Source organism: Desarmillaria tabescens (assembly GCF_030435595.1).
Source record: "Desarmillaria tabescens strain CCBAS 213 chromosome Unknown EV420scaffold_45, whole genome shotgun sequence".
Classification (NCBI taxonomy): domain Eukaryota; kingdom Fungi; phylum Basidiomycota; class Agaricomycetes; order Agaricales; family Physalacriaceae; genus Desarmillaria; species Desarmillaria tabescens.
Window position 1 is genome coordinate 190361 of NW_026848344.1, and position 12820 is coordinate 203180.

The 12820-nt window shown below is 44.3% G+C and overlaps 3 protein-coding genes across 3 annotated transcripts; 1 reads left to right on the forward strand and 2 right to left on the reverse strand.

Annotated features, from left to right (window-relative positions):
- Window positions 1-1225: 1225 nt before the first annotated feature.
- On the forward strand, window positions 1226-2334 carry EV420DRAFT_1647888 (uncharacterized protein; the record flags this gene model as incomplete). Its single annotated transcript, XM_060478092.1, has 7 exons — window positions 1226-1240; window positions 1289-1330; window positions 1387-1473; window positions 1528-1638; window positions 1691-2083; window positions 2138-2257; window positions 2311-2334. 7 exons carry the CDS (start codon window positions 1226-1228, stop codon window positions 2332-2334), a joined length of 792 nt encoding a protein of 263 aa, XP_060326017.1.
- A 613-nt stretch (window positions 2335-2947) lies between these two features.
- Window positions 2948-4535, reverse strand: EV420DRAFT_1483895 (Alpha/Beta hydrolase protein; the record flags this gene model as incomplete). The annotated part of the gene is made up of 9 exons (XM_060470026.1): window positions 2948-3113; window positions 3169-3337; window positions 3397-3650; window positions 3700-3767; window positions 3820-3848; window positions 3903-3957; window positions 4137-4156; window positions 4211-4292; window positions 4386-4535. The coding sequence occupies 9 exons, from the start codon at window positions 4533-4535 to the stop codon at window positions 2948-2950; spliced, it is 993 nt and encodes a 330-aa protein (XP_060326018.1).
- A 964-nt stretch (window positions 4536-5499) lies between these two features.
- On the reverse strand, window positions 5500-7085 carry EV420DRAFT_1276356 (Alpha/Beta hydrolase protein; the record flags this gene model as incomplete). Its single annotated transcript, XM_060467955.1, has 7 exons — window positions 5500-5665; window positions 5717-5882; window positions 5943-6196; window positions 6248-6328; window positions 6444-6490; window positions 6547-6704; window positions 6761-7085. 7 exons carry the CDS (start codon window positions 7083-7085, stop codon window positions 5500-5502), a joined length of 1197 nt encoding a protein of 398 aa, XP_060326019.1.
- Window positions 7086-12820: the final 5735 nt, after the last annotated feature.

Genomic DNA, 12820 nt, shown 5'->3' on the forward strand with positions numbered 1-12820 from the left:
TGAAAGGGAACGGGAAGCAAGGGAAAAAAGTAATGAAGAAATGACACACATGGTTCCTATCACCAGCTGGGATGAGAAAGGCAGCCCTATAGTTACTGGAGAAAATGTACTTTCAGTTCCACTATAACTAGTGGAAAAAATACATTTACCTGTCAGGAAGGGTTGCTTCTCCTCAAGTCGTTCGTTTGTCTGCTCACTCAGCAATGAGTCAGACATGGATACTGGTAGGTAGTAGTACATTCTAGAAGTACATACCTTGTAGTATATATACTGGGGATCTTAGCCTCCAATATTCATTCAAGAGGGTACTGGGATTGCAGACCGGTACACACTGGTGGTAGGTAGGTTGGGCCCGAAGGGCTGCTAAATTTTTTTTTGTAGCACATAGTTCTGCCCTATATATGGGTACATGCTGACATTTTTGTACAAAATAGATCTACTTTGTGTATTATCTGACCCCATTCAAGGTTATTAAACATTTGTTATGACTCTACAAATACTTATATATGCACTTTGGACTTCCCTCAAGCTGCACATGCTATGAAATTAATCTTTATGTGCTATCATTATCATACAATACTTCTCCAACACATGGTAGTACCAGAGGTACCATTGGTTGCAACAAGGTGGGATTTCAACTATATGCTTGGCACAGCTCATGGTATGCGGCATCGGGCTTGCCAGACAAGATTATCAGGCACACTATTCTATATATGGTAATTATGATGTCATATGGTAGGTAGGTTGGGGGGTCAAGGGCCGTTAAAAGTTTTTTCGATGTTGTATACCAAATCCCAAAATTAGTACCCCCTTGTATTCATTGCTTTAGCACCTCCTAACTTAATCTCTCTCAAATGGTCGAGTCTCACAGTTTACCACTGCATTTAACACTTTCATTACACCTTATTCTACAACATGGTTTGTCTCGACCAGTGTGTCACGATGGGCCTTCAAATGGCCAGGTAATTTTATTCCTCATGCTGAGCTTTGTTCATTTCCTGGTAAATATGTTTTGCCAGTCTCAGTTGCACATACAGAATTGGTGCCACAGTACCTACCTACCTACCTGACTCAATAGTAAAATCTGGCAACAATGTGACGGCTAATTAGGTATGACCTAATATTTATAGCAAACAATGTCTGACAGTGACTGGGGTTAGATACGCAAATATTTATAGCTTCCTTCAACAGAAGAGACTTTCCCATATCTCAGCCTCGATGCAGAATGCCTTCCGAAGAGGTAGGATCATCCCTGTCTTGTCAATGTCCTATCTCACGTTTCCTGTAGAACTTCACACTTCCTTCTTATGCCAAACTTTGCCGGACTCTGGTACATGCTTCAACCTGCTGAAACACCATCCTGTATTCTGAAATATCAATCTGTAGCATACTCCTCAGAGGCTAACACCCTTAATAGTTGTCGTCCAGCCCCATGTGGGTCCTGTACAACCACTATTTACATCCCTGCTGGTGGTAGGCTCCCCAAATGTTGTGATCCCTAAAATCAATATGCTAATATTTCCTCAGATAACCATCAGTCCACATGGATATCAGATTATCCAGGGTCCTTTGAGTAGTGACCAACACTCATTATTGCAAGGCCGAGCCAACGGCGTTCCCTTCCATCCTAAAGATTTCGTCAGTTCGATGTTCCTCTTCAGTTGATTCTGATCTGATAAAGAGTACTCAGCCATTGGGGAACAACTACAATGTCTTGAAAGCCTTAGGAGTGTGGCAACTGTCACAAATATGCCATGTTCCTGACCCTCAGATGCCTACAGGAAACTGTTTTCTCGTACGAGAAGGCAAACACAGAAGGCAGATAGAAGCGCAGCCATATGAAGCATGGGAGAGTTCCTTCTGTGTATATCTGCATCGCCTCATGGGAGACCAATGCTCTGTTATCCCTATCAATGCGACCATCCCATTCATCTCATTCGGTCCCATCGACAGAGCACTTGGCCTCCCAGGAGTCAGTATATTGTGCATGACACAGAAACATGTCCACAAAGAACCCGACATCCTGGTCAATGCCAATACCTTTATTCCATGTGCTCTGCCTGGAATCACAGTGGAAATTTCTGTGACAACATCTCTGACTACTTGAGTCCATGATGATGCTTAGTTTTGCATTTAGGGCATAGGATATGATGGAGCGGACAAATTCTTTGTTCTGTTTGACTGTTCTCACACTACAATCACCCACTTGGGCTTGGTCAAGACCCTTGGAAAGGGCTTTCAAGAATTCATCAAGCAGGTATGAGGCACTGATCCGGCTCTTGTGCTACAAAACTGACTAATATGACACAGCCCCCAACCAAAGCCTGTCAATGAGACAAACATAAGGTTGTCGCCCTGTATGAAGAAGATGGTTTCAATGATCAACATTGGAATGTTGCATATGCAGTAGTGAATATTTAATTATCCAAATCATGTACGTGAATATAGCTATATTGTAACACCACCAATCCGTATAACCATCGAGGACCTTAGGATTCCAGCCCATCAAGAGTGAGATAGCTCAAGTTAGTCCCAACAGAAACTTCAAAATTTTGTTGCATGGATTCGCATTTGTCCGACTTTGGTACAGGTTAGGTGTAGCTAGTAAACATCGTTCTTCCAATGCCTGCACTCCAGTGGAATGACCTGGTAGACAAGTACCAAAACATTGACTCTTGAATTGAATCTGCATTGGTCTGTGTTCAGGTTATGACACCCAAAACTCATGACAGGCCGCATTCCTGCTAGCCATGGAACATGTCTACGACAGTCACTAAAGGTTTGTCCCGGGGTCCTATGAAGGGATTCGAAGTGAAACATTTCTTTGAGTCCGACTGAGCATGGAGTACATCTTGATACATTCCAATATCACACATACTAACTACAGCTTCGTCCTGAGGACCTAATTGTCACGACTTGGAAGGCCCATCAGTCGGCTCCGCATTTCTCACTTATAACCAGTCTTCCCGGGAACAACACCAAATGCAGGTCCTCCTTTCCCAAACATCATCCTCACATCATCCACTAGCTCTTGCAGTTTTTCATGTGCCAGAAAATGCCCACCACTAGTATGCTCGGATTCAAAAATGATGTTTCCGGTGGTATGAGTCCAGCTGGAATGACAAAACTCAGTACGGATTTTCGTTCTAGGATATCTGAGATACTTACATATGAGGAACAGCCATAACTTCCTTTGGGAAGTACAACAAGCCATTAGGAATAGCGGGTTTTTGTCCCAACACGGCCATGTTGGATGAGCCAAGAATTTTGTAGTAAATGTGTATGGATGCCGTGGGACCTGACCTCGAGAAGAAATAGATGGATATCCACATCAGGACTGGAAAGAACATGCATGTTTAGATGAGGAGATGGAGAGGAAGTTTTGGACAGGCCCACCTACATCATCATCCCAAGGATACGTGTCCGTCCAGTTCACCAGCTTCTCATAAATCCATGCAAGAAGACCTACTGGAGAGTCAGCGAGCAAATATCCCAGTGTTTGAGGCTGAGTAGAATGTTCCGCTGAGTAGCCTGATCTGTGAGTGGTAAACCACTGTGTACATGCCAACCTGGCTTTCTCAGCGGCCATGTATGGCATCAAGAGATGGCAGAGGTACAGTATGGGTTCATAAAATGTCAGAGTGCATCCTCTGTAAACAATCAGGCTCGTCGAATTATGGAATTAAAAATGAAACTTACATGGCCATATTGGTGTGCAAGGCTTTGCTATGCTTGCTGCCATAGACCAGGGCGATTTTTCGAGTGATCTGCAAGAATGTGCTCATGAGTATCAGTGTTTCTAGGAGAAATTTCACTCACGAAGCCTCCCCAATCTCCACCTTCAGTAACTGGAAGTGCAAAGTCAAGCAGCATCACATGAAAAGGGACTAACAGTCACACACCATATTTGTTGTAACCCAGAGCTAGCATAAGCTTGTGGGCGACTGGTAATGGTGCCTTGCATCAATGGTGCGCAAGGCTGTCCTGAAGAGATGCACCTCAGCATATTGTGCAAGTCTAAAGCTCTGCTTTTTGCTGCCCTCTGAGAACCTGTATCCTGGTAAACTCAACGCGACAACATGGAAGCTTGGATGTTCTGCTGATGCCGACGTCAATAGTGGGAGAATCTTTCATACTTCGATGAAGCTTCCTGGCCCTGTAATGATATGTCAGCCACCACACGTGTAGACAAAATCTAGAGCACACGCACACCCATGAACAAAAAGTAATGGCACAGCATCTTCGACTTTGCTCTTCTTGTGCACATAATGAATGTTCAGCACTCTGAAACCCTCGACATCGATATCACAGGTGAACTGAGGGAGCTCCGCGTTGAGAGTGGCTTCTTGGGCTCACCAGTCAAAGCCGTCTTTCCACTGAGTCACCAATCGCTGGATGTCTTTCAGCAGCACGCCATACTTCATTCCAGAGTCTTCAAGCTCATCTGGGAATGTAACTAAAGCAAGTTTTTGTTGGAGGAGCTTGAGCTTGTCATCTGGGATGAATATATTGAAGGGAGTCTCTGAGGACGCCATGGAGGTCATTTAGAATGCTATGAGAATGGAACAGCTGGGTATGTTAGCTTTATTTATATGGTGACTCATGTCATGAGTGCTTACTTGCACGGATTGTCGGAAAAATGACACGGGGGTGTTTTTATGGCATAGATTGCCCTAGCTGTGAATACTAGCACACGAAAATGCTCGGCTTACTGGCACAGCTGAGGGAACATGCAACATTTAAATATCTAGAAATGAAGTATATCAACTTCAGTATCCCTTTTTTGAGTCATAAGTCGGAATGTTTTGCACCACGATAGCATCACCAGGTATCATTACAACAAAGAGGATTGCATGTTCTGCGACATGTTTCTTCTCATACCCATCCTCTGGAGGGATAGCTCAAGTTGATATCAGTGATCCAACCAATGCCAAGGTGTCGACCCTGTTGACATTGCCAAGACAATAGAAGTCAGAGGCCATAAGTGAAGAGTGAGTCACAAGTCAGGCTGAAGCTGAATATTAAATTTAAGTATTCACAAATTGCCCATAACCCTGACATTGCCATAACAAGGGAAGTCAAAGACATGGCAAGGATCGAGTCATGACTCAGTTCGGACCTGTCATGCGCAAGTGACTAAGTTCGATATCAAATTCAAATATTTTGTTAGAATCTAAGTCTTACCATGTTCTCATAGCGAATAAGGCAGGAGTGCCAATATTGAGATAGTCAATGATTTAGAAATTGAACTGAAGTTTCTCTGGTTGGCTCGCAACTTCATACTCATGACTACTAGCTATATTTGCAATGCGAGCAGTTGGAGGAACGGTTTTTAAGATCAACAAGGGTACTGTGATCTTGACAAGATGTCCTGTTGCATCCAATATGATTTCAACATATGCACATGCAAGCTTCAACTCCATCCTATCAGCCTGACTTTTACGACTTGGAATACTCATCAGATGCCAAGTATCAAACATGTCTCTCCCGGTAGACCCTTCACATATACCCAGTCTTCCCAGGAACGACCCCAAATGCAGGCCCTCCCTTCCCAAACATCTTCCTCACATCATCAACCAGCTCTTGAGGTTTTTCATGCGCCATGAAATGTCCGCCACCAGTATGCTCAGATACAAAAACAATGTTGCCAACAGTACGGGTCCAGCTGTGAAGATGGCTCAGTATTGGATTCGCCATAAGCATAGGAAATACATACAGATGAGGCACAGAGATAAGTTCCTTGGGAAAGTATGATAAGCCTTGTGGAATGGACGGTTTTTCTCCCCAGACACCCCTGTCGGATGAAAAAACCTCATAATATATGCGGATGGACGCCATAGGACCTGATCTTGAGAATAAATAGATGGATATCCATGTCAGGACTGGAAAGAACACATGTTGTTAGGTGAGGAAAACAGAGATGACACTTCAGGCCGGCGCACCTTCATTGTCATCCCAATGATATGCATCTGTCCAGTTCACCAACTTCTCATAAATCCATGCAAGAAGACCCACCGGAGAATCAGCGAGTGAATATCCCAGTGTTTGAGGCTGAGTGGACTGTTCCTCTGAGTACCCTCTTCCTGTCTTGTTGAACCATTCTGCATGTGCCAACCTAGCTTTCTCAGCAGCTGTGTATGGCATCAAGAGGTGGCAGAAGTACAGTATGGGTTCATAAAGAGTCGGAGCATGGCCCCTGCAGAAAATCAGACTTGTCAAATGGTGGAATAAGGAATGACACGCTTACATAGGCATATTGGTATGCCATGCTTTGCTATGCTTGCCGCTGTAGACAAGGGCAATTTTTTGAGTGATCTTCAGTATTATGCTCATGATTAGCGGTTGCTCCAACAAGAGATGGCACTCATGGTGCCTCCCCAATCGCCTCCCTGTGTGACTGGAAGAGGAAAATTAACAAAGGTTTTTGAAGAAACTATTATGACACACCATACTCATTGTATCCAAGAGCTAGCATGAGCTTGTGGGCGACCTACAATGGTGCCTTGGCGTCAGTGGAGCCCCAGGCTTGCTGGTGCAGAATCCTACCTCAGCGTATTGCATGAGCCTGAATCCTTGCTTCTTCGTCCCTTCAGAAAATCCATACCCAGGCAAACTCAGCGTGACGACATGGAAACTTGGATGCTTTGGTGACGACACCGTCAGAAGCGGGAGAATCTTGCGCACTTCAATGAAGCTTCCTGGCCCTGTAACAATGTATCAGCTACTGCCTAAACACACACAGAATCTGGAGGGTATGCACATCCATGTACGAAGAGCAACAGCCCAGCATCTTCAACCTCACTCTTCTTATGCACATAGTGAATATTCAGCAACCCAAAACCCTCAATCTCGATATCACAAGTGAACTGTGGCAGTTCTGCATTGAGAGCGGCTTCTTGGGCATGCCAATCGAAGCCGTCTTTCCACCGAGTGACCAGACATTTGATATCCTTCAGCGGCATGCCATACTTTGTTCCAGAGTCTTCAAGCTCATCTGGGAATGTGACCAAAGCAAGTTTTTGTTGGAGGAGCTTGAGCTTGTCCTCCGGGATGGATATTTTGAAGGAGGTTTCTAGGGATGCCATGGAGAGTGAATGCTGTGAGAATGAAAGCAGTGAGTACATCAGCTTTACTTATATGATGCCTCACGGTATGGGCACTTACTTCCATGGCCCGTCGGGTAGAATGAAGTCAGGCTTCCAGACAGAAAATAGAACTTTTCGTTATCCTTAATGTCTATTGTGCAGTCATACGCAGTATGCCGAGATGGTTGTTGGTGTTGAACAGCCAGTTGTCAGTAGATACCGTTCTTCTCATTCTCACATGTCAGCCCAAACCGACCTCTCAGAAGTATTACTTATGAGGCCTTTATGCGGTTCTTGGACCTCCAGATGCAGTGGGCAATGGGCGCTGAGGGGTCACTTAGCATTCATGAGGGACGAGGAAATTAGCTACTGCCTACATGTTGATAATAGCATTCGTGACAACCAAGAGGATAAACATTGTGGTTCCATGACTCTGAATCCACCTACCCTGTACTCTATTGACCTTCCTATTCAATTCTGTCCTTTTATATTATTTTGTAAATTACAGCAAAATAATTTCAATTCTGAATATATACATGTCCACCAAGGATTTGCTTACCAATTATCCTAGCCTTCTGGTAGTGGCCATACTGCCTCCTTAACGACGCACATTGAATGTGATATCCATGAGAAACATCTTTGTCTGGCCTAGGATGCTACAGATAATTCTTTGAATTGTGGGACAGACCCAGACATTCGCACATTTGCCTTTACTGCTGATTAGTATAAGGTCTGAACTGAGACTGACGTGTATCTCACCATCTTGCAAAGGGATCATTCATATACAATGCAATCCATGATTTGGAAACATCGATCACCAGTCGACTTGGAATCACAGCATCATCAAGAAATCTGCGAGCTCGATTTTCAATAGTTGAGTGATCCACCTGCATATGGTGTTCACCTCACCGCCAACATGCAGTATTTCCATATTACCATCCCTGATGTACACTGCGACATTAAATATCAATTAGGAGGAATTCAGGGCTGGATAGGATGACGAAGTGAGGGTGAGTCGTTCTTGATCCAGACAGAACTTGGAAAATACACTGAGTGCCAAAGGTTCGGAGCTTCCTTTGCTGAGAGCACCTATGTTATGTTGATATGCTGTCTATGTGTTCACACCTAGATTTTGCGATTTTATAACAATACTGTTGCAGGTCTATCCTATACTAGTCATATATCAAGGGCTATAGTTGAGACTTCAGACTGATAGTCAAGTTAGCATGCTACTAGTCGAGTCAGGACTTAGGAATGATACCACTAGTGGGTCAGCCCTACCAGCCAACTGGACTAGCACCTCCAAAGCTAGTATGACTTAGTAAAATACGGTCACTAGTAAAGAATACAGCTGCTAGCACACAAACAAGAAGTAAGAACCCACACAGATCTCAACTATTCAGTTGCTAGTGGACCGATCTGGGCATGAACGCCTAAGTCAGGATGACTAGTCATGCGAGCACTTCTGAAAGGACTTAGAAATGAACCAGTAAAGGCATAACCCTTAGCCCAGATCTGGCTAGTGTGATACAGGTCTCATATGATTGGCACTAGTATAGCCAGGCTGTGCCCCGATCACAATCGAGCAGTTGCTACAGGCACGGTTACCTGACTATTCATATAGCCATGTCACTAGTGGAGCACTGCTGGGCAAAGGGTGCAGAAACGACCCAATAGCGGAGTCCCTCGATCTGCTATCCGACAGAAAGAACAGGCTAGGCCAACTATTGCATGATCATTCACCATAATTCATGACTAGCCAAGATATCCTTACCAATATTACCCCTAAAGAATCTATTTATATTTATTCTGTACCTGTCTCTGTAGTATATAAGTAGGAGGGGCAGCCTCGCACGCCAGGCAAGCCATCCCCACAATTGTGACCTACTAGTCCATATTCTAGTGCCCAAATTAAAGGCTTTTGTGCTTAACCTCGACAAAGTGTCTACTAGTCACTTAGTCACCTATAGTATTGAACGAATTGAAGTGTCTTAAAGTTACTATTCCATCTTGGAGTGACTCAGAGCATTTCAAAGTTAGTTAAAGTATTTTCTCAGAGTTAAAGTATTTGTTCTTAGGCCAAGAGTGCCACTAGTCGAGCCTAGGGTGCTGCTAGTCAAGTGTAGACTGCTTGTGAGACCCAGTATTTGGCCTAGAGTGCCACTAGTTTTGAAGTATCAGAGTTAGACTGAGCGCAGTTGCTCAACCCAAGTCACTATTTATCCAATCGTGTCTTAAAACCCTGCTAGCATGAGTATTACATCTTGTGTAGCTCACTAGTACCAAATATATGTCTTTAAACAACCCTTCCCTGATTTGTTGAAGTCTGCAGAGTGCTTCCATCATACTCAAAACACCCAAACTCAATAATATTAGTGATTAGTGTAGAGTAGTAGAGGGTTTTGGTGTTGTGGTGTTCATATCCATTCACTAGCCTTTTGTCACTCACCGTTACCAAGCACATCAGCATTTGTTATCTAGCTTTTTCGCCAGTCGGGGAAGGTGAAGGTTGGTCGAATCCAACCAGACTTTGTCACCTGGTTGGTATTCCTGTGCAGGACGAGTGTGTTTGTCATAAGCCTTTCTCATAACCTTAGCGGCTTTATTCAGAGAGTGTTCCGCTTGTTTGCATACTCTCTGGAGGCTTTCAATGAAGTCAGTTACCGATGGTGTTTCCGACGGCCTCACCATGGTTGGGTGAATCTCCCCATCTCGTCTGAAGACTACTTTGATGGGGGAAAAGCCCGTTGCAGAGTGTTGGCGGTTGTTGTGAGCAAATGCTGCCCATTGCAGCCATTCACTCCAGTCATCCTGTTTGTGGTTAACAAAGACTCAAAGATACTTTTTGAGTTCTTGGTTAACCCATTCCATTTGTCCATCCATCTGAGGGTGATAAGCCATCGATGGATTTCCTTGAATATTCATCATTGCGTATAGTTCGGTGATGAATTTCGATATGAATTGTGGTCCCCGGTCAGAGATGACTTTGGAGGGGGTGACCCCAAATCGACAGATAATCTTGTCGCATAGGATCTTGGCCCATCCACTTGACGAGAGTTCTTTCGTGCATGGAATCAGCACGATGTATTTTGAGAATCAGTCTACAATGACTAATACTGCATTGTAGCCCTTTGATTCTGGAAATCCAGTGATCATGTTGACCGAGATGTGTTCCCAAGGTCGAGATGGTATAGCATTAGGATGTAGCAGAGCTGCCTTCCACTGTGTATCAGTTTTTGTTCTTTGACACGCTTCGCATCCTCGCACATAGGTTTCCACATCTCTTCACAGTTTAGGCCACCAGTAATCTCTTAAGACCAATTCTTTGGTCTTTTCGATGCCTGGGTGTCCTGCAGAGATGTGATCATGGTAGTGGGAGATGAGCTCTCCTCTTAGCATATGATCATGGGGGATGTAGATACGTCCATCATAGTGTAGAAGGTGGTCCCTTTCAATGACCCCCTTCTCGTGATTGAGACTTGAAGCAATTCCTTTGTCCCATCGTTGATGATTGCTGGTTGCTCTTTGAATTTTGCCATGAATTTCTTCCTCCATAGGGATTATTAAAGCGTGGAAGAATTCCGGCTTTAGGAGGACAATATCGTCATTGTCCTTCTTGCCTTGGTCGTGATTGGCCTGCCAACTCAAGAGGTCGGCCTTCCTATTGGATGCTCCTGGCTTGTGGTCGAGCATGAAATGGTATCCCGCCAACTCAGTGACCCATTGCACTTGTCAGCAGTTGAGCTTCTGAGGTTTGTGGAAATATTGTAGATTTGAGTGATCCATCCAGATTTCGAAATCTTGATGGGCACCCATAAGATAATGTCACCATTCTTCTAAGGCAATCATTATCGCTAGTAATTCCTTGTCGTAAATCTCATAATTCTGTTCCATCGCGGAAAGAGATTTTGAAAGGAATGCAATTGGGCACCATTTCCCTTCCTGTTCCTGTGACAGGATGGCACCAATTGCCCCTTCACTGGAGTCCACCTCCATGCAAAACTTGTTGTAGTTGTTTGGCATCGCCAAAACGACTCCCATTGTGAATTGACGTTTGAGTTTCTCAAACACCTCTTGTTGCTCCTTCCCCCATGTCCAAGGGACCTTCCCTGTGAGTTTCGTCATCGGTTTGACAATTGCACTATAGTGCCAGATGAACCATTGATAGAAATTGGTGAATCCCAGGAATGATTGTAGCTCCTGTTTCTTGGAGGGTGCTGGCCAGTCCATGATACCAGCGATTTTTATTGGATCCATTTTAATGGATCCTTTGCTGATAATGACCCTGAGGTACTCGGTTTTGAGTACCTCAAATTCACATTTTTCTGCCTTCAAGAACAATCTGTTCTTGCACAGAATCCTCAGGACTTCCCATACAATTCTTTGGTGTTCCGCCTTGTCCTTTGTGAAGATGAGGATGTCATCCAAATAAATGGTGACCTTTCCCTGAGCAATGAGATCTTTAAAGATGTCATTCATCATCCACTGGAACATGGCAGGTGAATTGGTTAATCCAAAGAACATAACCATGGGCTCGTAGAGTCCTCAGTTAGTGCGAAATGCGGCCTTGAATTCATTGCCCTTCTTGATCTGGACATTGTTGTATCCCCAACAGACATCTAACTTGGTGAAATACCTCGCGTCCTTAAGCTTATCCATTAGGTCAGAGATAAGCAGTAAGGGATAGCGGTTTTTGATGGTTATTTCATTAAGTTTGCGGTAATCTTGTACTGGCCACAGCTTTCCATCCTTTTTCTTGACAAAGAAAAAGGGGGATGCCATAGGGGATTTGGAGGGTCGAATTCAGCCAGTAGCCAGGTTTTCATCAAGGAATTTGTCCAATTCCTCTTGTTCCTTGGGGTTTAAAGGGTATATCTTGCAGTCCAAACTGGCATTGGCATTGGGAATAAGTTCAATGGCATGGTCCCAAGGCTTGTGAGGGGGAAGTTCATCAAAGTTTTCCTTAGTGAAAATGATGAAGTCTTGATAATGTTTGGGGATGATTTCCTTGAATGATTTTATTTTCTTTCCCTTGTTGGCCTTGGCCGCTAAGTCATTGGCTTTATGCCCCACCACTCATATGTGAAAGGCTTCTTCAAAGTCTATGATGAGGATAGTGTCCCCATCCTTGACTTTGGTTCCCCACTGCTGTTCCAGGTCTTTGTCTGGGAGTCGGAACGGTACCTTGCAGCAGTCACAGCATGCTAAGGTTACCGAACCTGTATTCCAGTCGATGAGTGGGTTGTGCCTTTGTAGCCAGTCGTGTCCTAGGAAGATGGGTGTTGTTCCTAGGTCAACAACTGCTAATTTGATGTGTTTGCTGTGGTCCCTGATCTTAAGTCGGACCTCAGCGAACTCGGTGATGTTGCCGCCTTTGTTACGAGTACCATCCACATTGTAGACTGGGGTGGGGTGAGCCACTTTATGCATGATAATACCATGATCATGGGTCCACTGCTGGTCAATAGCGCTGATGAGCCTCCAGGCTCTGTATGCTCAGAATTTGCGGATTTTACCAGATATTTAATTCCCCAGCCACCACACAAACCTACTATTTCAATCCTGGCAATATTGCTTAATGCTGCCAATTATCCTTCCCCACTTGTACCCCACATCAATTACATGCCCCTTTCACTAATTCCACCAGTCTTCTTTCATTAATTCTGCCAGGCACCTGATTGTTGATCTCATGGATTTAGAATCCCATCTGATTGCCTAGCACAGCCGCAATTCCG